Consider the following 27,083-nt stretch of genomic DNA (forward strand, 5'->3'; position numbering starts at 1 on the left):
GTCTGGTTCTTCGCCCGTTCTTGAATTGAGGTCCCCACAGATCAACATGTTCCCCTGGGCCTGGTATTGGATAATTTCCCCCTCCATGTTGGAGAAGGTGTCCTCTTTAAAGTACGGGGAATCGATTGGAGGGATATAAAGTGCGCAAATGTAAACATCTTGGGTGTTTGAGATAATCTTCCTCTCAAGTTTGAGCCACATATGGTTTTCGCCCTTTTTTATAAATTTGATGTAATTCTTAAGTTCTGTTTTAAACCAGATCAGTATGCCTCCAGAGTCTCTGCCTTGGGTTACACTTGGTAATTTATTGGAGGGGACCACCAGCTCAGTGTACCCTTGGGGACAGCCAGTGTGTCCTTTTCCTTTATACCAAGTTTCCTGTAAAATGATAATATCTAGATCTTTAGTTTCTTCTATGAACTCTGGGGTCCTACTCTTCACTTCTAGCACTGAAGAGCGTAGACCTTGGATATTCCAGGTCGAAATATATAAGGATTTCATGTTAAGTTTGATCTTTTACTATGATAGGTTAAAGAGTGGTACGTGTTTGTCGTGTCTAAGTGTGGGGAAAAAAAAGATCACCTCAGTTGTCTATAAAAGTTAATACAATTTGGTTACAGTTCTTTCTATTAATTAGTCCTTGATCCATAAGGCGGAAGTAGATGCTGCTGCACATCTGCTCACACCCCCGCCCCAACCCACCCCCCCACCCCCCCGCTCACACCCCCTGCCCCAACCCACCCCCCCCACCCCCCCGCTCACCCCCCCAACCCACACACCCCCACCCCCCCGCCCCAACCCACACCCCCCCCACCCCCCCGCTCACACCCCCTGCCCCAAACCACCGCACCGACGCCAACCCACACCCCCCCCACCCCCACCCAACCACCCGCTCACTCCCCCGCCCCAACCCACACCCCCCCACCCCCCGCCCCCAACCCACCCCCCCACCCCCCCCCGCCCCAATCCACACCCACCCACCCCCCCGCTCACACCCCCCGCCCCAATCCACACCCCCCCACCCCTCTCAGACCCCCCGCCCCAAACCACACCCCCCCCCCGCCCCCTCTCAGACCCCCCGCCCCAACCCACCCCCCTCTCAGACCCCCCGCCCCAACCCACCCCCCGCCCCAACCCACCCCCCGCTCACCCCCCCCGCCCCAACCCACCCCCCGCCCCAACCCACCCCCCGCTCACACCCCCCGCCCCAACCCACCCCCCGCTCACACCCCCCCGCCCCAACCCACCCCCCCTCACACCCCCCGCTCCAACCCTCACCCCCTCACACCCCCCCGCCCCAACCCACCCCCCCCCACACCCCCTGCCACAACTCACCCCCCCTCACACCCCCCGCCCCAACCCACCCCCCCCACACCCCCTGCCCCAACCCACACCCCCTCACACCCCCGCCCCAACCCACCCCCCCCACCCCAACCCACCCCCCCACCCCAACCCACACCCCCCACCCCCCACCCCCCGCCCCAATCCACACCCCTCCACCCCCCTCTCAGACCCCCTGCCCCAACCCACCCCCCCCTCACACCCCCCCGCCCCAACCCACACCCCCCACCCCCCTCTCAGACCCCCCGCCCCAACCCGCCCCCCCACCCCAACCCACACCCCCCCACCCATGGTTCCCCATGATACGTTCAGAGTCTCTGGGAATGACATTGTGCACTAGTGTGTGAAATCAAACTGTCCGCTTTTGATACCTCAATGGTAGCTTTTGCTAAGCAGAGTTTCAAATCCTTTCGATCCTCACATTCTCGAGCAATGATGTTCTCGACCACCTGTAGGAAAAGTAGACAGAGTGAGACAAGGGGCAGACACGGTGCTTAACACTGCATGAGTCTTACCAAATGTACCAGACATTGATGTTTCCTGTAATTAGCTGCGGGGAAAGCCATAGATCCTATTTCACACTCCAAATACCTTCAGTTTCCCACATCACAGCACTGGAACAATTTCATTGATGTTTCAGTGTGCTGTTAATCAAAGAAACCAACTACCACAGTATGAAAAAATATCTAGGATATAAAATTCCCCTCCATTTGTCTTTATAATAAAAGATATTGAATGTCTGGCAATAATCCAATCAATGGCACCTGAAATTTTCATGACTGACAGCTAGATCTTTGTTAGGTAAGCATATCAAGGGATAGGGAGCAAAGGCAGGTAAATGGGGCTGAGCTACAGATGAGCCATGATTTGATCGACTGGCAGAGCAAGCTCGAGGGGTTGCTCTCCTGTTTCGATGTTCCTGCGAGTTGATCTCACAAGGAAAGGGTTTGGCTTCGGCTGGTGCATAGTGCCAGCTGAACAGTCAGCCTGAGCGGGGACCCCCTCACTCACAGGCATCCAACAGCTCCCACAGATGGAAACGTCACAAGTATGAGCAGACAAGCAGGGCAGTTGGGAAAGTCCAGCACGGGCTTGCTCCTGGCTTGAGGCAGGTGACAAGTGTTGCCATCACATAGAGGGATCGATGCATATTATGTCCCCCGCACTGTATGATTGGTTGACGTGATTGGCTGGGGTGGTTAGCGATGGCAGTTTTTTCCCCTGAGCTAAAGGACCTGTAACATGGATAGAGAGGTGGTAGGAAGGCAGAAAACAAAGGACAGGAATAAAGGGAATTTTCTTTGATTGGAGCACTGTGGTGAGGGGTCTTCCATTGGGGGGAGGGGGGGGGGGGGAGAAAGGCAGCACATCTGTGTGCTGTATAAGTTCAACATGACCATCTTAGAGTCATAGAGTCATAGAGTTATACAGCACGGATAGAGGCCCTTCGGCCCATCGTGTCCGCGCCGGCCATCACGCCCTGTCGAATCTAATCCCATATTCCAGCATTTGGTCCGTAGCCTTGTATGCTATGGCATTTCAAGTGCTCATCCAAATGCGTCTTGAATGTTGTGAGGGTTCCAGCCTCCACAACCCTTCCGGGCAGCGAGTTCCAGACTCCAACCACCCTCTGGGTGAAAAAGTTCTTTCTCAAATCCCCTCTAAACCTCCTGCCCTTTACCTTGAATCTATGCCCCCTAGTTAGTGACCCCTCTACTAAGGGAAAAAGCTCCTCAGCATCCATCCTATCTATGCCCCTCATAATTTTGTACACCTCAATCATGTCCCCCCTCAGCCTCCTCTGCTCCAAGGAAAACAAACCCAATCTGCCCAGCCTCTCTTCATAGTATTCAATGCCTCCAGATACAAACCCAAGGATGCAGTTTGCCTTTTCATAACCTCTCCTACTTGAGCTGCCACCAAGGTTCCCCGCTCCTCCATACATTTAAATTCTTACCATTTCAAGGGGTTTTCCCTGTCCATATCCTTACTTCCAAAATGTATAACTTCACATTTGTTTATACTGAACTGTACCTGCCATCTCCCTGCCCATCCAACCAGTTTACTGCAGTCTTTCACAGTGCTGGTCACAATTCGCCATATCACCCAATTTGGTGTCAGCAGCAAATTTTAATGTTCCTTCAATCGTTATGGGAAGATCATTCTGTATACAGCGAGAGTGGCCTGAACACAGACCGCCCACCACAGCTCTCCAATCAAAGAAATTACCTTGATCCCTCCATGCATCCTCCAACCATCTCCTGATCCACGTGGGCAATTCCCCTTAATTCCATGCACCAATATTTTTGCCATATATCTTCTGGTACTTTGTCAACTGCTTTTTGAAAATCCAGATCAACCACACACACTGCATCTCCTTTATCCAACCTCTCTCATCCCTTCAAAGCAGGGCTATGGGGAAAGAGCAGGGGAATGGGACTATTTAGACAGTTCTTTCAAAAAGCCGGCACAGGCAAGATGGGCTGAATGGCCTTCTATTTTGCTGTATGACTATGAATAATATCAGCATAGTCCTTAGAAATGCCTTTTAGAAATGCATACTAACTGCCATGGATAAACTAGTTCCTCCAAGTGCTCAGTCATTTCATCCTGGATTACAGACGCAATGGAGCTAAAATCGGCAGAGATGGGCCAGAGGTCAGAGGTCAATGTAAATAAGATGTGCCTGTGGGCAACTTCTGCTGCTGTTCCAGCTGGGCTTCCAGGGTCAAGGGAAGGTTCCCTACTTTAAACACCAATAGGTTGGGTGGGGTTGGGGATATGGGGAGACGGTGCATAGGTGGGGTGGGGGAGAGGGGGATAGGGTGGGTAGGTGGGGTTGGGGATATGGGGAGAGGGTGGGTAGGTGGGGTTGGGGAGATGGGGAGAGGGTGGGTCGGTGGGGTTGGGGCGATGGGGAGAGAGTGGGTAGGTTGGATTGGGGAAGATGGGGAGAGGGTGGGTAGGTGGGGTTGGGGAGATGGGGAGAGGGTGGGTAGGTGGGGTTGGGGCGATGGGGAGAGGGTGGGTCGGTGGGGTTGGGGCGATGGGGAGAGGGTGGGTAGGTGGGGTTGGGGAAGATGGGGAGAGGGTGGGTAGGTGGGGTTGGGGAGAGGGGGATAGGGTGGGTCGGTGGGGTTGGGGAGATGGGGAGAGGGTGGGTAGGTGGGGTTGGGGAGATGGGGAGAGGGTGGGTCGGTGGGGTTGGGGAGATGGGGAGAGGGTGGGTAGGTGGGGCTGGGGAGACGGGGAGAGGGTGGGTAGGTGGGGTTGGGGAGATGGGGAGAGGGTGGGTAGGTGGGGCTGGGGAGACGGGGAGAGGGTGGGTAGGTGGGGTTGGGGAGACGGGGAGAGGGTGGGTAGGTGGGGTTGGGGAGAGGGGGGTCGGTGGGGTTGGGGAGAGGGGGAGAGGGTGGGTTGGGGAGAGGGGGAGTCGGTGGGGTTGGGGAGATGGGGAGATGGGGAGAGGGTGGGTCGGTGGGGTTGGGGAGATGGGGAGAGGGTGGGTAGGTGGGGTTGCGGAGATGGGGGGTCGGTGGGGTTGGGGAGATGGGGAGAGGGTGGGTAGGTGGGGTTGGGGAGAGGAGGATAGGGCGGGTCGGTGGGGTTGGGGAGAGGGGGAGAGGGTGGGTCGGTGGGGTTGGGGAGAGTGGGAGAGGGTGGGTAGGTGGGGTTGGGGAGAGGGGGAGAGGGTGGGTCGGTGGGGTTGGGGAGAGGGTGGGTCGGTGGGGTTGGGGAGAGGGGGAGAGGGTGGGTCGGTGGGGTTGGGGAGAGGGTGGGTCGGTGGGGTTGGGGAGAGGGGGAGAGGGTGGGTCGGTGGGGTTGGGGAGAGGGGGAGAGGGTGGGTCGGTGGGGTTGGGGAGAGGGTGGGTCGGTGGGGTTGGGGAGAGGGGGAGAGGGTGGGTCGGTGGGGTTGGGGAGATGGGGAGAGGGTGGGTCGGTGGGGTTGGGGAGAGGGTGGGTCGGTGGGGTTGGGGAGAGGGTGGGTCGGTGGGGTTGGGGAGAGGGGGAGAGGGTGGGTCGGTGGGGTTGGGGAGATGGGGAGAGGGTGGGTCGGTGGGGTTGGGGAGAGGGTGGGTCGGTGGGGTTGGGGAGAGGGTGGGTCGGTGGGGTTGGGGAGAGGGGGGGTCGGTGGGGTTGGGGAGAGGGGGAGAGGGTGGGTCGGTGGGGTTGGGGAGAGGGGGAGAGGGTGGGTCGGTGGGGTTGGGGAGAGGGGGAGAGGGGGAGAGGGTGGGTCGGGGAGAGGGGGAGAGGGTGGGTCGGTGGGGTTGGGGAGAGGGGGAGAGGGTGGGTCGGTGGGGTTGGGGAGAGGGGGAGGGGGGGGTCGGTGGGGTTGGTTTATTATAAAGGGGAAGTTGCTGAGTCTAATGTTCCTAAAAATTCTTCTGTGTTGCTGTTTCACTCACCCGATCAGCTTTATGGAACTTAACGCTGTCCTGCATCACATCCTTGCGTGTGTGCGTAACTTTATCTGCATTCTGCGCTATCTCTTTCTCTGCGGTTTGGTAGTAAGCATTCCTGTACTTCTCTGAAAGTCAACTCAAGAGCAAAAAGCCATCACCTCATTGATCATGCAAACATCTCAACTTAACAGCAGTGTGTTCGGCCACACAATAATCAGAAGCTAACAGATTAGTTTAACACACCGCCTGTCACATGTTACACACTGTCAGATCACAGCATGCTGCCTTATTTACAACCAACAGATGTAGATCCAGAGGATAAGTGTGAAAAATTAACATGGGAGCAAGGAAGTAAAAGGGAAATTGTGTGTCAAATGGAACACTGAACAAGACAGTTTGCGAGGGGTTAGAGTGAGTGTTAAATGGGACAGGGTGTGATCGGGGACAGCGAGGGGTTAGAGTGTGTGTTAAATGGGACAGGGTGTGATCGGGGAGAGAGCGAGGGGTTAGAGCGTGTGTTAAATGGGACAGGGTGTGATCGGGGAGAGAACGAGGGGTTCGAGTGTGTGTTAAATGGGACAGGGTGTGATCGGGGAGAGAGCGAGGGGTTAGAGTGTGTGTTAAATGGGACAGGGTGTGATCGGGGAGAGCGAGGGGCTCGAGTGTGTGTTAAATGGGACAGGGTGTGATCGGGGAGAGCGAGGGGTTAGAGTGTGTTAAATGGGACAGGGTGTGATCGGGGAAAGCGAGGGGTTAGAGTGTATGTTAAATGGGACAGGGTGTGATCGGGGAGAGCGAGGGGTTAGAGTGTGTGTAAAATGGGACAGGTTGTGATCGGGGAGAGCGAGGGGTTAGAGAGTGTGTTAAATGGGACAGGGTGTGATCGGGGAGAGCGAGGGGTTAGAGAGTGTGTTAAATGGGACAGGGTGTGATCGGGGAGAGCGAGGGGTTAGAGAGTGTGTTAAATGGGACAGGGTGTGATCGGGGAGAGCGAGGGGTTAGAGTGTGTGTTAAATGGGACAGGGTGTGATCGGGGAGAGCGAGGGGTTAGAGTGTGTGTTAAATGGGACAGGGTGTGATCGGGGAGAGCGAGGGGTTAGAGTGTGTGTTAAATGGGACAGGGTGTGATCGGGGAGAGCGAGGGGTTAGAGTGTGTGTTAAATGGGACAGGGTGTGATCGGGGAGAGCGAGGGGTTAGAGTGTGTGTTAAATGGGACAGGGTGTGATCGGGGAGAGAGCGAGGGGTTAGAGTGTGTGTTAAATGGGACAGTGTGTGATTGGGGAGAGCGAGGGGTTAGAGAGTGTGTTAAATGGGACAGGGTGTGATCGGGGAGAGCGAGGAGTTAGAGAGTGTGTTAAATGGGACAGGGTGTGATCGGGGAGAGCGAGGGGTTAGAGTGTGTGTTAAATGGGACAGTGTGTGATCGGGGAGAGCGAGGGGTTAGAGTGTGTGTTAAATGGGACATGGTGTGATCGGGGAGAGCGAGGGGTTAGAGTGTGTGTTAAATGGGACAGGGTGTGATCGGGGAGAGCGAGGGGTTAGAGCGTGTGTTAAATGGGACAGGGTGTGATCGGGGAGAGAGCGAGAGGTTAGAGCGTGTGTTAAATGGGACAGGGTGTGATCGGGGAGAGCGAGGGGTTAGAGCGTGTGTTAAATGGGACAGGGTGTGATCGGGGAGAGAGCGAGAGGTTAGAGTGTGTGTTAAATGGGACAGGGTGTGATCGGGGAGAGAGCGAGGGGTTAGAGTGTGTGTTAAATGGGACAGTGTGTGATTGGGGAGAGCGAGGGGTTAGCGAGTGTGTTAAATGGGACAGGGTGTGATCGGGGAGAGCGAGGGGTTAGAGTGTGTGTTAAATGGGACAGGGTGTGATCGGGGAGAGCGAGGGGTTAGAGAGTGTGTTAAATGGGACAGGGTGTGATCGGGGAGAGCGAGGGGTTAGAGTGTGTGTTAAATGGGACAGTGTGTGATCGGGGAGAGCGAGGGGTTAGAGTGTGTGTTAAATGGGACATGGTGTGATCGGGGAGAGCGAGGGGTTAGAGTGTGTGTTAAATGGGACAGGGTGTGATCGGGGAGAGCGAGTGGTTAGAGCGTGTGTTAAATGGGACAGGGTGTGATCGGGGAGAGAGCGAGAGGTTAGAGTGTGTGTTAAATTGGACAGGGTGTGATCGGGGAGAGCGAGGGGTTAGAGTGTGTGTTAAATGGGACAGGGTGTGATCGGGGAGAGCGAGGGGTTAGAGTGTGCGTTAAATGGGACAGGGTGTGATCGGGGAGAGCGAGGGGTTAGAGAGTGTGTTAAATGGGACAGGGTGTGATCGGGGAGAGCGAGGGGTTAGAGTGTGTGTTAAATGGGACAGGGTGTGATCGGGGAGAGCGAGGGGTTAGAGTGTGCGTTAAATGGGACAGGGTGTGATCGGGGAGAGCGAGGGGTTAGAGAGTGTGTTAAATGGGACAGGGTGTGATCGGGGAGAGCGAGGGGTTAGAGTGTGTGTTAAATGGGACAGGGTGTGATCGGGGAGAGCGAGGGGTTAGAGTGTGTGTTAAATGGGACAGGGTGTTGTAATGATCATTAACATGTCATTCTATAGTGGACACTAGGTGGAGCCGTAGAGCTATATATAGCTGTATGTATATAAGACTACACTACCCAGCTGTATGTGTTCGAGACTACATTACCCATGAGGCACTAGGCTATCCACAAGGCAGCAGTCAAGATGGATGCTTCTACAGATACTGTACCTAGTCCACATGTGCTCAATAAAGTGTCTAGCAAAAGCTAGCTGTGTTCATAATAAGAATGTCTATTTATTAATGAACATAATATGGTACGAGGATTGGTGAAGATCTGCTGAAAATTGTGAAAAGCGACATGGAGAATTTGAAGCCACCAGAGCGTTTGAAACTCACAGGAAATATCGACTACAATTGGCAGACTTTTAAACAACAATTCGAACTCTACATTGCAGCCATCGGATTCGGTACGAAGCCAGACGCAAGGAAGATAGCGTTGCTGCTTACGGTTGCAGGCCCACAGGCGATAGAGGTATTTAATACATTTGTATTTAATCCAGAGGAGAACAGAGAAAAATTAGAAGAGGTGCTAAAAAAATTTGATGCACATTGCTCTCCCAAAAAGAATGAGACCTATGAAAGATACATCTTCCGTTCTCGGACACACCAGCAAAATGAGACTTTTGATAGCTTTATAACTGATCTGAAACTGAAAGCACAGACATGTAATTTCTCTGAGCTCAAAGCATCCATGATTCGTGACCAGATTGTGTTTGGTATTCATGATAAAAAAGTCAGGGAACGTCTGTTGAGAGAAACCGAACTAAATTTGGAAAATGCTGTGAAAATATGCCAAGCCAGCGAACTAGCTCGAAAGCACGCGAAGACTTTCAGTGAAATCAATAATGATGCGATTGTAATGAGTGATAATGCTGCTGTCGGTGCTGTGTCCTACAAGGGGAAGAAACGTGGGCAGAACAGAAATGAAAAGCAATCGGAAGATGACATTTTTAATTGTAAATGCTGTGGTTACAAACACCAGTTAAGACAATGCCCAGCGTTTCGAAAAATGTGCACAAAGCGTAATGGAAAGAATCACTTTGCCAAACAATGCTTTTCAAAAGTAAAAACTAAGAAAGGGCAACGAGTTAATGTAATTGAGGACACTGATTTAAGTGAGACATTTTTTGTAGGAATGGTGTCATGTGACAATATCAAAAAGGATACAGAAAATGTGCAGCCCTCAGAAATGGACAATGCTGAACATAAAGTTAATGCAGTAAAAGAGGACAAATGGATGATCCCACTGCAGGTAAATGGAGCATTAGTTACCTTGAAACTAGACACTGGGGCAAAAGCAAACTTAATCAGTATGAGTGACATTAACAATATGAAAGAAAAGCCCAAAATACAGAAAAAGTCAGTACTACTGAAAGACTATAATGGACAGAAAATAGATAGCTTAGGTGTATGCAGACTTAAAGTGACAGTCAAAGACAAAGCTCACACCTGGCAGCTATCTTTTGCCCTGCCAGTACACTTTACACCTAATCACAGCCTATTACCATCTCGTCTAGCTTCTAATCTCTTTTACTTCTTTTGGTTCTTTTATTCTTTTGTCCGATCGCAGCCCTGCCTTCGATCTAGTTCCTTTTCTCTCCAGTTTTGAAGAAGGGTCAAACCCGAAACGTCAACTCAAATTTCTCTCCACGGATGTTGCCTGACTTGCTGAGTTTTTCCAGCATTTTCTGTTGTTATTTTGCATCATCTCATGTTTTCTGTTGTGGCTGAAAGACTTGATTCACTACTGGGTGACAAAGCTTGTGAGGACTTAGAACTGGTCAAGAGAGTCTACCGTATAAACTGTGCCATAAGCAGACCAGATGACTCGGCGGATTCTGTAGTGAATAATTTCTAGGATGTGTTCAAAGGATTTGGAGTTCTACCATTCACTTACAAGATCCAGCTAAAGGAGGATGCTCAGCCAGTGGTACATGCTCCATGAAGAGTTCCAGCACCCCTGCGTGACCGGCTCAAGAATGAACTGGACAGAATGACCACACTAGGAGTCATCAGGAAAGTTGAAGAGCCAACAGACTGGGTTAACTCCATGGTATGTGTAAAGAAAAAGAACAATGATCTAAGAATATGCATGGATCCAAAGGACTTAAATACAAACATAAAACGTGAACACTACCAGATTCCCAAGCGAGAAGAAATCACCAGTGAAATGTCAGGTGCCAGATACTTTACAAAGCTCGATGCCTCACAAGGATTTTGGCAACTAAAACTGGATGAAGAGAGCACCAAATACTGTACCTTCAACACACCATTTGGCAGGTATTGTTTCCTCAGAATGCCTTTTGGGATAATATCTGCATCTGAAATCTTTCATAGAGCGATGGAACACATAATTGAAGGTCTGGAAGGAGTTCAGGTCTATGTTGATGACATCATCATCTGGGGCTCCACACTGAAAGAACACAATGAGAGACTGACTAAAGTGCTACAGAGCATACGCCGGAATGGACTGAAGCTCAACAAAGCCAAGTGTCAGTTTGGCATCCAGGAAGTCACTTTCCTAGGAGATAATCTATCTGGTAAAGGAATAGAGCCAGATATGGAAAAAGTAAACGCCATACTCAAAATGCCCCAACCCACTGACAAAAAAGGAGTGCTACGCATCATGGGGATGATAAACTTCATTGGAAAGTTCATTCCTAACTTGTCAGCCAAGACAGCCTGGCTGCGAGACCTGCTACATAAAACAAATGAGTTCGCATGGACAGAAAGACATGAACAAGAGTGGATAAACCTCAAAACAGTGCTGACAACCACACCTGTACTCACCTTCTTTGACCCAACAAAAAGAATCAAAGTGTCAACGGATGCATCAAAAGATGGTCTAGGTGCGGTCTTGCTACAAGCAGAGGGTGAAGATTGGAAGCCTGTTGCCTATGCCTCCAGGTCTATGACTGATACTGAGTGCCGATACGCCCAGATTGAAAAGGAATGTCTAGGCTTGGTAGTTGGACTAGAAAAGTTTCATGGCTACATATATGGACTTCCCACCTTCACAGTTGAGACAGACCACAGCCCTCTGGTTGCCATCATAAAAAAGAACCTGAATGAGATGTCTCCAAGGATTCAACGACTCATGATGAAGCTGCAAAGATATGACTTTGAACTGATCTACACACCAGGCAAATACATAGTGTTAGCAGATGCACTATCCCGAGCACCCACAATGAGTCATGTGAGCTCTACTGAAGAAGACGTGGATGTTCATGTGAGTATGGTCACTGCTGCGCTGCCTGTGTCAGACACAAAATCAAAGCAAATAGCAGAAGAAACAGTAAAAGATACAGTATTACAAACAGTAATAGAGAACATTCATCATGGTTGGCCAAAAGGTTCCTGTCCAAAATATTTTCACATGTCAGAATTGAGTGTCGCAAGTGGACTATTACTAAAACAGAACAGAATAGTCATTCCACAGGCTCTACGTCAAGACATGCTCAAAAGGATTCATGAGGGACACCTCGGAATTGAAAAATGCAAAAGGAGAGCAAGAGACACTGTTTATTGGCCTGGCATAAATAAGGACATTGAGAACATGATAGGCAAATGTGAGACATGTCAGAAACACCAAAACAAACAAGCAAAGGAACCAATGATAGTAGCTGACATACCAACAGCACCATGGCAAAAGGTTGGTATGGACCCTTTTCATTTAAATGGTAAAGACTATCTAATAGTGATTGACTATTATTCTAACTATCCTGAGATGGCGCTGCTCTCAAGCACCACAGCAAGCAGTGTCATAATGCATGTGAAATCCATCTTCGCCAGACATGGAATTCCCAGGATTGCCATTAGCGACAATGGTCCGTGCTTCAACTGTAAGGAGTGGCAACAGTTTGCAGCACATTATGACTTTCAGCACATCACATCCAGTCCTCTATATGCTCAGTCAAATGGTAAGGCAGATAAAGGTGTTCAAGTTCTCAAGCAGCTACTGAAGAAAGCGACAGAAAGCAAGTCTGATCCTTATCTCACCCTGCTGAGCTACCGAGCCTCACCTTTAGACTGTGGTTCTTCACCTGCTGAATTACTAATGGGTCGCAAGTTGTGCACCACGCTACCCTGCTGTGCAAAAGAGCAAAGTGAGGAACTGAGACAGAGACTTCAACTGTTAAAGCTGAAACAGAAATCATACTATGACAAGTCATCCAAAACTCTAAAACCATTGACAAGGGATGATGTTGTCAGGATTGAGGATCCAGATGCATGGAACAGGAAAGCTACAGTTCTTGAGGAAGTAGGACCAAGGTCATACACTGTTAGAACTGAGGAAGGACAGATTCTCAGGAGGAACCACCGTTCCCTCCTAAAAACACGAGAGACTATTCAAGAGCAGATTGATGACAATGCCGCAACTGCATCTTGTCATTCACCGCCAGAACAATCTCATGAAGACACATCAGACTTACCCGTGTTGAGAAGATCCACACGTGAAGTAAAAAAGCCTGATAGACTTAATCTTTGAGTACAATGTAAAGCTTTGAAAATGTGTTGACTGTTTTGAAAATGTTTATGTTTATAGAGCACTAACAAAAGTGTTACTGATATTATCTTTATTGTTTTCTTGAAAGTTGATTGATATTGATTTTGTTAAACCTCAAAGAAAGGAGGATGTAATGATCAATAACATGTCATTCTATAGTGGACACTAGGTGGAGCCGTAGAGCTGTATGTATATAAGACTACACTACCTAGCTGTATGTATATTAAGACTACATTACCCATGAGGCACTAGGCTACCCACAAGGCAGCAGTCAAGATGGATGCCTCTACAGATACTGTACCTAGTCCACATGTGCTCAATAAAGTGTCTAGCAAAAGCTAGCTGTGTTCATAATAAGAATGTCTATTTATTAATGAACATAATAGGTGTGATCGGGGAGAGCGAGGGGTTAGAGTGTGTGTTAAATGGGACAGGGTGTGATCGGGGAGAGAGCGAGGGGTTACAGTGACAGTGTTAGGGTGTGTGATTACAGATTACAGAGGTCAGTGGTAGGTACACAGCCAGAACATTGTAGGCAGAGTGCCTGTGATTTTCCAATATGCACAGCCAGTAGGAAATGCTCACTGCCAGTTGCACGTATTTGATAAATTGGGCCCACAGTGTGAAGGATACCGTATCAGCAGTGGTGCATTTATGACTTCACTATATAAGTGGTAATGATCCACAACTCACGAACAACTGGAACATCCAGTTCAACTGGGGAGTGGGTCACTGTTCCAATTCCCTCCTCACCCAACGTACACATGTATTCTTTCCAACTCGAGATCGTGGACAGCGGTGAGGAGCAGGAGCACTCATTGATTCTTCCCCTCCCTGGCCCAACTCGAGCAGCTTGGGCTAGCCACCCAGAAATCAGACAACCCACCACAGCTTGGGGCTTTTGGTATTTTACTATCTCTACCCTTTTGTCTGGAGAAGGTGTGGAAAGTGAAGACTGGCCCAATCACTTCTAATAAAAGCAAATGACATGTGACGCCGCACCAAGGAACAGCAAGTATTCGACGTGAATTGTTCCTGTCTGTGTTCACGGGAGACTCCTCACACTGCCTCCCAACTGCTGGGATAGAATTCCAGGGAAAGATGATAAGCGGCTAAGAGAAATAGATGTAACTTGTGGACAGGCTGAAGGGATAGAAGGAATCCAAGGCCCCTAGTCAGATTGCACCCCAGGGTACTTAAGGAAGTAGCTAGTGAAACTGGACAAGTTCCAGCAGGTATATTTGGGAATCCTTGGAAACAGGGGGGCTGTGTCTCACAATTACAGAAAAGGGAATGTGAATCCAAAATATAAAAACAGGGAAAGAGCTAACTAACCCAGGGAACTACAGAAAACAGAGTAGGAATAAACGGGTCATTTTCAGGTTGGCAGGCTGTAACTAGTGGGGTACCGCAAGGATCAGTGCTTGGGCCTCAGCTATTCACAATCTACATCAATGATTTGGATGAGGGGACCAATTGTAATATAGCCAAGTTTGCTGATGATACAAAGCTGGGTGGGAATGTAAGTTGTGAGGAGGATACAAAGAGGCTTCAAGGGGATATAGACAGGTTAAGTGAGTGGGCAAGAACATGGCAAATGGAATATAATGTGGAGAATTGTGAAGTTATTCACTTTGGTAGGAAAAATAGAAAAGCAGAGTATTTTTTAAAATGGTGAGAGATTGAGTAGACTAGGCCTATATTCCCTAGAGTTTAGAAGAATGAGAGGTGATCTCATTGAAACATACACAATTCTTACAGGGCTTGACAGGGTAGATGCAGGGAGGATGTTTCCCCTGGCATAGGAGTCTAGAACCAGGGGTCACAGTCTCAGAATAAGGGGTCGGCCATTTAGGACTGAGATGAGGAGAAATGTCTTCACTCAGAGGGTGGTGAATCTTTGAAATTCTCTACCCCAGAGGGCTGTGGAAGCTCCGTCGTTGAGTATATTCAAGACAGAGATCGATAGATTTTTGGATATTAAGGGAATCAAGGGATATGGGGATAGTGCGGGAAAATTGATTTTTTTAATTCGTTTTTATGGGGTGTGGGCGTGGCTGGCAAGGCCAACATTTATTGCCATCCCTAATTGCCCTCGAGAAGGTGGTGGTGAGCCGCCTTCTTGAACCGCTGCAGTCCATGTGGTGAAGGTACTCAGTGCTGTTAGTTAGTGAGTTCCAAGATTTTGACCCAGCGACGATGAAGGAACAGCGATATATTTTCAAGTCAGGATGGTGTGTGACTTGGAAGGGAACTTGGAGGTGGTGGTGTTCCCAGGCGCCTGCTGCCATTGTCTACTAGGTTGTCGAGGTCGTGGATGTGGGAGGTGCTGCCGAAGAAGCCTTGGCGAGTTGCTGCAGTGCATCTTGTAGATGATACACACTGCAGACACATTGCGCTGGTGGTGGAGGGAGTGAATGTTTAAGGTGGTGGATGGGGAGCTAATCAAGCCGGCTGCTTTGTCCTGGATGGTGTCAAGCTTCTTGAGTGTTGTTGGAGCTGCACTCATCCAAGCAAGTGGAGAGTATTCCATCACACTCCTGACTTGAGCCTTGTAGATAGTGGAAAAGCTCTGGGGAAGTCAGGAGGTGAGACAATCGCTGCAGAATACCCAGCCTCTGACCTGCTCTTTTAGCCACAATATTTATGTGCCTGGTCTAGTTGAGTTTCTGGTCAATGGTGATCCCCCCTGGATGTTGATGGTGGGAGATTCAATGATGGTAATGCCGTTGAATGTCAAGGGGAGGTGGTTAGACTTTCTCTTGTTGGAGATGGTCATTGCCTGGCACTTGTGTGACGCGTATGTTACCTGCCACTTATATGGCCAAGCCTGAATGTTGTCCAGATCTTGCTACATGCAGACATGGACTGCTTCATTATCTGAAGAGTTGTAAATGGAACTGAGCACTGCAATCATCAGCGAACATCCCCACTTTTGATCTTATGATGGAGGGAAGCTCATTGATGAAGCTGCTTGGGCCTAGGACACTGCCCCGAGGAACACCTGCAGCAATGTCCTGGGGTCGAAATGATTGTCCTCCAACAACCACAACCATCTTCCTTTGTGCTAGGTATGACTCCAGCCAGTGGAGAGCTCCCCCCCAATTCTCATTGACTTCAGTTTTACTAGGGCTCCTTGATGCCACACTCGGTCAAATGCTGCCTTGATGTCAAGGGTAGTCACTCTCACCTCACCTCTGGAATTCAGCTCTCTTGTCCATGTTTGGACCAAGGTTGTAATGAGGTCAGGAGCAGAGTGATCCTGGTGGAACCCAAACTGAGCATTGGCAAGCATGTTATTGATGAGGAAGTGCCACTTGATAGCACTGTTGATGATACCTTCCTATCACTTTGTTGATGACTGGGAGTAGACTGATGGGGTGGTAATTGGCGAGATTGGATTTCTCCTGCTTTTTGTGGTCCTGAAGCACAAGTCGTTAGCATGACAGCTGGGATGTTGTCGGGGCCCATAGCCTTTGCTGTACCCAGTGAGCTCAGCCATTTCTTGATATCACGTGGAGTGAATCGAATTGGCTGAAGACTGGCTTCTGTGAGGGTGGGATCTTCAGGTGGCCGAGGGGGTCATCGACTCAGCACTTCTGGCTGAAGATGGTTGCAAACACTTCAGCCTTGTGTTTTGCATTCACTTGCTGGGCTCTGCCATATTTGAGGATGGGGATATAGAAACACAGAAGATAGGAGCAGGAGTCGGCCATTCGGCCCCTCGAGCCTGCTCCGCCATTCAATGCAATCATGGCTGATCATCCGAATTCAGTACCCTGTCCCCGCTTTCTCCCCATATCCCTTGATCCCTTTAGCCTTAAGAAATATATCCAACTCCTTCTTGAATATATTTAATGAATTGGCCTCTACTGCCTTCTGTGGTAGAGAATTCCACAGGTTCACCACTCTCTGGGTGAAGAAATTCCACCTCATCTGTCCTAAATGGCTTACCCCTTATCCTTAGACTGTGACCCCTGGTTCTGGACTCCCCGACCATCGGGAACATCCTTCCTGCATCTAGTCTGTCTAGTCCTGTTAGAATTTTATAAGTTTCAATGAGATCCCCTCTCATTCTTCTAAACTCCAGCGAGTACAACCCCAATCGACCCAATCTCTCCTCATACGTCATTCCTGCCATCCCAGGTATCAGCCTGGTGAATCTTCGCTGCACTCCTTCCATGGCAAGAACATCCTTCCTCAGATAAGGCGACCAAAACTGCACACAATACTCAAGATGTGGTCTCACCAAGGCCCTGTACAACTGCAGCAAGACATCCTTGTTCCTGTACTCAAATCATCTCGCTACGAAGGCCAACATACCATTTGCCGACTTAACCGCCTGCTGCACCTGCATGCTTACCTTCAGCGACTGGTGCACAAGGCCACCCAGGTCTCGTTGCACTTCCCCTTCACCCAATCTATTGCCATTCAGATAATAATCTGCCTTCTTGTTTTTGACACCAAAGTGGATAACCTCGCATTTATCCACGTTATATTGCATCTGCCATGCTTCTGCCCAATCACCCAACCTGTCCAAATCATACTTGAGTTTCTCTGCATCCTCCTCACAGCACACACGCCCACCCAACTTTGTGTCGTCTGCAAACTTGGAGATATTACATCTAGTTCCCTCGTCCAGATCATTAATATATATTGTGAATAGCTGGGGTCCAAGGACCAATCCCTGCAGTACCCCACTAGTCACTGCCTGTCACTCGGAAAAAGACCAGTTTATTCCAACTCTTTGCTTTCTGTCTGCCAACCAGTTCTCTATCCAAGTCAATACCTTGCCCCCAATCCCATGTGCCTTAACTTTACACGCTAATCTCTTATGCGGGACCTTATCGAAAGCTTTTTGAAAGTCTCTTTTTTGAAAGGTTCTTCCTTATCAATTTTACCAGTTACATCCTCAAAAAATTCCAGATTAGTCAAGCACGATTTACCTTTTGTAAATCCATGTTGACTTTGTCCGATCCGGTCACTGTTTTCCAAGTGCTCTGCTATTACATCTTTTATAATGGACTCTAGCATTTTCCCCACTACCGATGTCAGGTAGTGACATTTCCCGTTTTCTCTCTACCACCTTTTTTGAACAGTGGGGTAACATTAGCTGCCTGCCAACCCATGGGAACTGTTCCAGAGTCCATCGAATTTTGGAAGATGACCAGCAATGCATCTACTATTTCTAAGGCCACTTCCTTAAGTACCCTAGGATGTAGATTATCAGGCCCTGGGGATTTATCAGCCTTCAATCCCATCAATTTCTCTAACACAATTTCCTTACAAATACTGATTTCTATCAGTTCCTCCCTTTCATTAGACCCTATGTTCCCCGACATCTCTGGGAGGTTATTTGTGTCCTCCTTTGTGAAGACAGAACCAAAGTATGTATTTAATTGGTCTGACATTTCTTTGTTCCCCATTATAAATTCCCCTGATTCTGACTGCAAGGGACCTACGCTTGACTTCACCAATCTTTTTCTCTTCACATATCTATAAAAGCTTTTACAGTCAGTTTTTATGTTCCCTGAAAGCTTACTCTCATACTCTATTTTCCCCCTCTTAATTAATCCCTTTGTCGTCCTTTGCTGAATCCTAAACTGCTCCCAATCCTCAGGTTTACTGCTTTTTTGGCCAATTTATATGTCCTCTTCTTGGATCTTATGCTATCTCTAATTTCCCTTGTTAGCCACGGTTGAGTCACCTTTTTTGTTTTATGCCAAACTGGGATGAACAAATTCTGTAGTTCATCCATGCGATCTTTGAATGTTTGCCATTGCCTATCCACCGTCAACCCTTTGAGTGACATTCCCCAATCAATCCTACCCAACTCACGCCTCATACCATCGTAGTTTCCTTTATTTAAATTCAGGACTCTAGTCTCTGAGTCAACTACTTCACTCTCCATCTTAATGAAGAATTCTATCATATTATGATCGCTCCGACCCAAGGGGCCTCGCACAACAAGATTGCTAATTAATCCTTTCTCATTACATAATACCCAGTCTAAGATGGCTTGATCTCTAGTTGGTTCCTCGACATATTTGTCCAGGAAACCATCCCCTATACACTCCAGGAATTCCTCCTCCACAGTATTGTTACTAATTTGGTTAGCCCAATCTATATGTAGATTAAAGTCACCCATGATAACTGCTGTGCCCTTATTGAACGCTTCTCTAATTTCCCTTTTAATGCCATCCCCAACCTCCGCATTACTGTTTGGAGGTCTATATACCACTCCCACTAACGTTTTCTGCCCCTTGTTATTTCTCAGTTCTACCCATACAGATTCCACGTCATAATCCCCTCTTTAACCAGCAATGCTACCCCACCTCCTTTTCCGCCTATCTTTCCTGAATATTGAATACCCCTGGATGTTGAGTTCCCAGCCTTGGCCACCCTGGAGCCATGTTTCCGTAATCCCAATCATATCATATATTCGTTTACCTCTATTCATGGAGCCTCCTCCTCCAGTTAGTGGCTTAATTGTCCACCACCATTCACGACTGGATATGGCAGGACTGCAGAGCTTGGTTCTGATTTGTTGGTTGTGGGATCACTTAGCCCTGTCTATAGCATGCATGTGTTGCAGCTTCACCAGGTTGGCACCTCATTTTTACGTATGCCTGGTGCTGCTCCTGGCATGCACTCCTCATTGAGCCAGAGTTGGTCCCTTGGCTTGATGGTAATGGTAGCGTGAGGAATATGCCAGGCCCGGAGGTTACAGATTGTGGTGGAATACAATGCTGCTGCTGCTGATGGCCCATAGCGCCTCATGGAGGCCCAGTTTTGAGCTGCTTGCTGTTGCCAGGTGGTCTGTCCAGTTTTATTATTCTTATTGTTTTTTTGTAGCGGTTTTAATACAACTGAGTGGCTTGCTCGGCCATTTCAGAGGGCAGTTAAGAGTCAATGTTGCTGTGGGTCTGGAGTCACATGTAGGCCAGATCAGGTAAGGATGGCAGATTTCCTTCCCTGAAGGACATTAGTGAACCAGATGGGTTTTTACAACAATTCAGTAGTTTCATGGTCACCATTACTGATACTAGCTTTTTAGTCCAGATTAACTCTAAACTGCAGACAAGGAAAATACTGCTGATCAAACAGAACAGGACTGCAACCCTGCACGATGGTCCTGGAGTCTCCAGGGATTAACAATTAACCTCCAGGATAACCCGGAAGAAAAATCATAGGGGCATTAAAACAAAGTGCATTTTTATTTCAGTTTCTTTGAACGTTTTCATTTATTAGTTATAAAACAGTTGGGGCTGGGGGGTGTGGAAATGGCAATTTTACTGACAGCCAATAATCACCCAATGTGGTAACCAAGCATTGGTTGGCGTGGGAAGTCGGTCCAATGATGGGCGGGGCAGGTGATGACCAATGGTGAGTTTTGGGGCGGGGCCATTGGAGATGGGAGGTCATGTGATAAAACCTCAAGGATAATATCCAACCAGAGTTAACAACCCTAATCCAGAAATATCTGGAGAGATTGAGGACCTGGGCTGGTGAGTAGCAGAAGTCATTTATTGTCATATAAGTTTGGGAAAGGTCAATAAACAGCGGCAATATAAACTAAATGGGATTATTCTATGGGACACAACATGGGAGTGGGATTTAGAGGGACTGATGGACAATCACTGCAGACATCAGCACCAAGTGTGGCAGCAGTCAAGAGAGCAAATAGGATCCTGAGCTGTATAAGCAAAGGGATAGAGGGCATTAGTGACCAAGGTCACTTCAGGGAAAAATAGTAAAAGCTTAAAACGAAAAGCGCTATATTTGAATGCACAAAGCATTCGTAACAAGATCGATGAATTAATGGCACACACAGAGATGAATGGGTTTGATCTGGTAGCCAATACAGAGACGTGGCTGCAGGGTACTTGACTTTTAGAAAAGATAGGCAAAATGGAGTGTGAAAGTAGTGAGAAAGGATCTTAGCCCAGAAAATCAGGATGTAGAATCAGTATGGGTGGAGCTAAGAAATAGCAAAGGACAGAAAATACTTGTGGGAGTAGTTTATAGGCCCCCTAATAGTAGTTACAGTGTTGGACAGAGTATAAATCAGTAAATTAGAGGAGCATGTAACAAGGGTAATGCAATAATCGTAGGGGGAGTTTAATCTTCATCCAGACTGGGAAAACCAAATTGGCAAAAGTAGCTTGGAGGACAAGTTCGTGGAGTGCATTTGAGACAGTTTTCTAGAGCAATATGTTGAGGAACGAACTAGGGAACAGGCTATTTTAGATTTAGTACTATGTAATGAGACAGAGTTCATTAGTAATCTCATAGTAAAGGATCCTCTGGGGAAGAGTGATCATAATATGATAGCATTACATATTGAGTTTAAGAGTGATGTGGTTAAGTCCAAAACTAGGGTCTTAACTTTAAACAAACCCAATTATATAGGTATGAGGGGCGAGTTAGTGAAGGTAGCTTGAGAAATTAGATTAAAAGATATGACGGTAGATAAGCAATGGCAAACATTAAAAGAAATAATTCATAATTCACAACGAACATACATTCCTTGTGAGGAATGAAAGCTCCATGAGGAAAGTGATCCATCCGTGGCTAACTAAAGAAGTTAAAGCTAGTATTAAATTAAAAGAGGCTTATAATGTTGCCAAGAGTAGTAGTAAGCCTGAGGATTGGTAGAGTTTTAGAAACCAGCAAAGGATGGCTAAACAATTGATAGAGGGAGAAAATAGTATTTGAGAGTAAACTAGTGAGAAATATGAAAACAGATTGCAAGAGCTTTTACAAGTATATAAAAAGGAAGATGTTAGCGAACGTAAATGTGGGTCCCTTGGAGGCAGAGACAGGAGAAATAATAATGGGAAATAAGGAAATGGCAGAGACATTAAACAAATATTTTGTATCTGTCTTCACAGTAGAAGATACATAAAACATTCCGAAATAGTGGGAAAACCAAGGGTCTGATGAGTGAGGAACTTAAAGTAATTAATATTAGCAAATTCCTGTGGATTGGAAGGTAGCAAATGTAACCCTGCTATTCAAGAAAGGAGAGCGTGAGAAAACAGGGAACTATTAGCCAGTAAGCCTGACATCAGTAGTAGGGAAAATGCTAGAATCTATTATTAGGGACATGGTAATGGGGCGGTTAGAAAATCATAGTATGATTAGCAATGTTCCCTCGAAGCTGCGCAGCCATGCGGCTCTCTGCCAGTCCCGCACAGCCCGGGACCAGCTTTTCCAATGTTAAATTTTGTGAAACTGTGAATGGGCCGCACAGCCCCTTAAAGGGGCCATGGTAAAGGGGCTATGCACCCCCAAAAAATTATTAGAACATAAGACGTAGGAGCAGGAGGAGGTCATTTGGTTCCTCGAGCTCTCATGGCTCATCTGATCTTGGCCTCAACTCCACTTCCCTGCCCGCTCCCCATAACCCTCGACTCCCTTATCATTCAAAAATCGGTCTATCTCCACCTTAAATATATTCAATGACCCAGCCTCCACAGCTCTCTGGGGAAGAGAATTCCAAAGATTCACCACCCTCAGAGAAGAAATTCCTCCTCATTTTCATTTTAAATGGGCGACCCCTTATTCTGAAACTACGCCCCCTAGTTCTAGATCCCCCCACGAGGGGAAACATCCTCTCAGCATCTAACCTGTCAAGCCCCTTCAGAATCTTATATGTTTCAATAGATCCCCTCTCATTCTTCTAAACTCCAATGAGTATAGGCCCAACCTGCTCAACCTTTCTTCATAAGACAACCCCTTCATCTCCAGAATTAACCTCGTGAACCTTCTCTGAACTGCCTCCAATGCAAGTATATCCTTCCTTAAATAAGGAGACCAAAACTGTACGCAGTACTCCAGGTGCGGTCTCACCAACACCCTGTACAGTTGTAACAGGACTTCCCTACTTTTATACTCCATTCCCTTTGCAATAAAGGCCAACACTCCATTTGCCTTCCTAATTGCTTGCTGTACCTGCATGCTAACTTTGTGATTCATGTACAAGGACCCCCAGATCCCTCTGTACCTCAGCATTTTGTAATCTCTCATTTAAATAATAATGCTTTTTATTTTTCCTACCAAAGTAGATAACCTCGCATTTTCCCACATTTTACCCCATCTGCCAGGTTCCTGCCCACTCATTTAGCATATCCATATCCCTTTGGAGATTCTTTGCGTCCTCCACACAATTTGCTTTCCCACCTATCTTTGTATCATCAGCAAATTTGGCTACATTACACTCGGTCCCTTCATCCAAGTCCTTAATATAGATTGTAAATAGTTGAGGCCCCAGCATTGATCCCTGCGGCACACCACTAATTAGTTTGCCAACCTGAAAATGACCCATTTATCCTGACTCTCTGTTTTCTGTTAGTTAGCCAATCCCCTATCCATGCTAATATATTACCCCCAACCACGTGAGCTCTTATCTTGTGTAGTAACCTTTTATGTGGCACCTTATTGAATGCCTTCTGGAAATCCTAATACACGACATCTACTGGTTCCCCTTTATCCACCCTGCTCGTTACATCCTCAAAGAACTCCAGTAAATTTGTCAAACATGATTTCCTTTTCATAAAACTATGCTGACTCTGCTTGACTATATTATGATTGTCTAAATGTCCTGCTATCACTTCCTTAATGATAGACTCCAGCATTTTCCCCAACAACAGATGTTAGGCTAACTGGTCTATAGTTGCCTGCTTTCTGTCTCGCTCCTTTCTTAAATAGCGACGTTACATTTGCGGTTTTCCAGTCCGCTGGGACCTCTCCAGAATCTAGGGAATTTTGGTAGATTACAACCAATGTTTTCATTATCTCTGCAGCTGTTAGATCCGTGTGTTAATGGAGACACAGAATGCAGGAGTTGATTTAACAAGTGTTTACTGAACAAAGTCTGGAGGTGAACTAACTACACAAGACGCTATACAGGCTTATATACCCGAGTGGTCACTACTGGTACTACAGTATACAGGGGCTTCAAAAACATAGTTCCTCTTAAAAAGGTACATTCCTCCCCTTTTAGATAAATAGTACATAACATTTTAAGTAATCATTAATTAACATTTTTACAAGAACAATAATATACACATTTGCTGAAGTTAATCAATTACAAATTCAGTCTCTCTGGAGGCTTCCTGACTCGGTCCGGATAACGCCTCGGTGGTGTAGTAGGTTCTTTTGGCAAGGTCGATACGGCTTCAATGCCAGTGTCGGGTTCGTCTGGTTCCAGTATCACCGGATCGGAGGTAGATACTATGGGTATCTCTGCTTCATCACTAGGCGTATAGAGTTGTGGTGTAGGTTGTCCTTTTTCGGATGACTATGATCTGGTCAGCATGGTGCCTTATTATGCTTTCTCCAATGTCCACGGTATACATCAGCGGTCCTAGTCGTGTGCAAATAGTTCCAGGCTGCCATTTCTCGGTACGGTAGTCCCGGGCCAAAACTGGTTGACCTATCTGGAAGGTTCTAGTTGGCCTTTCATTCATGCTTTGAAATTGCCGGTTCTCTACGTCCCTTCTGACGTTTGGCTTGACCAAATCCAGCCAGCATCTTAGTCTTCTATTGAAAAACATCATGGCGGGGGTTTGGTTTGTAACCACGTGTTGCATTCCTGTACGCAAACAAGAAGTTATCTACCTTATGTTGTAGATTTATGTCTTCATTACCCATGGCCTTTATGGCCTTCTTGAAGGTCTGGACAAACCTTTCAGCCAATCCATTGGTGGCGGGATGGTATGGGGCGGACGTGTAGTGCTTAACCCCATTGTTTTTTAAGAACTTCCTGAATTCTTCGGATACAAATTGCGGTCCATTATCAGAACAGATCTGTTCAGGCAGCCCATTCCTGGCGAATATGGTCCTTAATACTGTGATGGTTTTTTCCGTGGTGGAGGACATCTTTATTACCTCCGGCCACTTGGAGTGTGCATCCACCGCGATTAAGAACATTGAGTCCATAAATGGACCAGCAAAGTCGATATGTACCCTTTGCCATGGAGATGAGGGCCACTCCCATGGATATAGAGGGGCTTGTGGTGGGGCGTTTTGGACCTTCTGGCATCCTAGACAGCTCTTGGTCATTTCTTCGATGTCTCCATCGATACCTGGCCACCACACAAACGCTCTGGCTAAGTTCTTCATTTTCTCTCCACCCAGATGCCCCTCATGAAGCTCCTTTAGCACTCTATCCTTGAGTTTGGGAGGAATCACCACTCTGGATCCACACATCAAGGTTCCTCGGCACACTGACAGCTGTTCTCTTCTTTGCGAGAATGCTGGCAACAGTGGTTCACCATGTGCTGGCCATCCCTTCACCGTTAAATCGTAGACTCGTGAGAGAGTCGGGTCATTTCGCGTTTCCTTTTCAATGGTAGAATTTGTCACCGGTAGACATTCCACTATGGTCGAGTGGAACATCTCCACTGGGTCCACTGTAGGCGCCTCTTCCACCGTTGGCAACGGTAGGCGCGATAACCCGTCAGCATTCCCATGCTGTTTTGTTCCTTTGTATTCTATGTCATATTGGTGTGCCCCTAGGAAAAGGGACCACCTCTGTAGCCTTTCCGCGGTCATAATGGGAACGCCCTTTTTAGGGTTGAATATGGAGACGAGGGGTTGATGGTCAGTCAACAAGGTAAATTTTTGTCCGTGTAGGTAATGGTTGAATTTCTTCACCCCCCACACCAGGCTGAGTGCCTCCCTGTCGATCTGGGCATAGTTACGCTCAGCTGAGTTCAATGAGCGTGACGCAAAAGCTATCGGCCGCTCCGAGCCATCAGGGAATCTATGCGATAATACCGCTCCCACGCCGTAAGGGGATGCATCGCACGCCAGTCTGATTGGCAGTGATGGGTTGTAATGAGCCAACACTTCCCTGGACGTGATCAAGCCTTTGCATTTATGGAAGGCACATTTACAGTCTTCGCTCCATTTCCAAACTACTCCCATTTGTAGCAGTGCGTTAAGAGGGTGCAGAACCGTCGACAAGTTTGGTAAAAATTTATGATAGTAATTTACTAATCCCAGGAACGACCTTAATTGTGAGACATTTTCAGGCGCTGGGGCCTTTACGACCGCTTCAATTTTTTCAGGTGACTTATGCAACCTTTCTTCGTTAATGACATGGTCACAATATGATATTTGTTTCTGGAAAAATTCGCACTTGGGGCGATTTGCTCGTAGGCCCCGTTCTCTCAGCCTCGTGAGCACCTGCTCCAAGTTGGCAAGGTGCTCGTTGTCGTTTTCTCCTGTTACAAGGATGTCGTCTAGGTAGCATTGAGTCCCCGGAATCCCTTGCAGGACTTGCTCCATAGCTCTTTACCAGATAGCCGGAGCTGATGCCACTCCGAAAACTAGTCGATTGTACTGGTACAGGCCTTTGTGTGTGTTTATCGTGAGATACTTTTTAGAGGCCTCCTCAACCTCCATCTGTAGATAGGCCTGTGCTAAGTCAATTTTGGTGAAACGTTTCCCTCCGGATAGTGAGGCGAAAATATCTTCTATCCTCGGAAGAGGGTACTGTACCGTGTGAAGAACCGGGTTTACAGTCACCTTGAAGTCCCCACAGATGCGAACTTTTCTCTGTTCTTCAGATTTATCATTATTCAACGTTTTCTTCATGACCGGGACAATGGGTGTTGCCCATTCGCTGCAATCTACCTTGGATAACACGCCTGCTTTTTCCAAATTCTCCCGCTCTGCCTCGACGGCTGGACGAATTGCGTATGGCACCGGCCTTGCCTTAAAAAACTTGGGAATTGCCGCATCTTCCACTTTTATTGAGGCGGTGGCGCCTTTCAGGGTTCCTAGTTCCTGTTGAAACACTACTTTGGCGTTAGCCAAGATTTCTTTTAATTGTCCAGGTATGACGTCATCATCGTTTTTTTTCTTACTGGTCACCGTCAGTGCCTGAATGGAGTGCCAGTCTAAACGTATCTTTCTGATCCATTCACGTCCCAACAACGGTGGACCACCATCTTGCAGAACGTATAAATACAACTTCTGTATTTCCTTGCCGTTGTATACAACAGGCACCCTTATTTTCCCTCTGGGGTATACTTTCTGCCCCGTATATGTCTTCAAGATAATGGATGTGTCTTTCAAAGGTATATGCGGAAATAGCCGCTCGTAATCCCGTCGACTCATGACGGTCAGAGCTGATCCTGTATCTAGCTCCATTTTGACTGGGGACCCCGCTATCGTGAGGGTAACCCAAATGGTCTGGTAATCTTCTTTGGCAATTACATTATGTAATTTGAGACAGCTTAGTCTCTT

The 27,083-nt window shown here is 47.7% G+C and overlaps 1 protein-coding gene across 1 annotated transcript in view; it reads right to left on the reverse strand.

Annotated features, from left to right (window-relative positions):
• The window catches only part of LOC147101954 (coiled-coil domain-containing protein 183-like), a 123,099-nt gene that overhangs the window by 86,113 nt on the left and 9,903 nt on the right, over positions 1-27,083 (reverse strand). The window contains exons 2-3 of the mRNA XM_085965161.1: positions 5,748-5,869; positions 1,713-1,790 (exon numbers count right to left, since the gene is read on the reverse strand). Of these exons, the coding sequence (XP_085821287.1) occupies positions 1,713-1,790; positions 5,748-5,869 (200 nt within the window). The remainder of the gene's footprint in view (positions 1-1,712; positions 1,791-5,747; positions 5,870-27,083) is intronic.

The sequence above is a fragment of the Somniosus microcephalus genome, chromosome 23 (genome assembly GCF_052327205.1).
Source record: "Somniosus microcephalus isolate GS21.2 chromosome 23, FLI_Smic_1.0, whole genome shotgun sequence".
Classification (NCBI taxonomy): domain Eukaryota; kingdom Metazoa; phylum Chordata; class Chondrichthyes; order Squaliformes; family Somniosidae; genus Somniosus; species Somniosus microcephalus.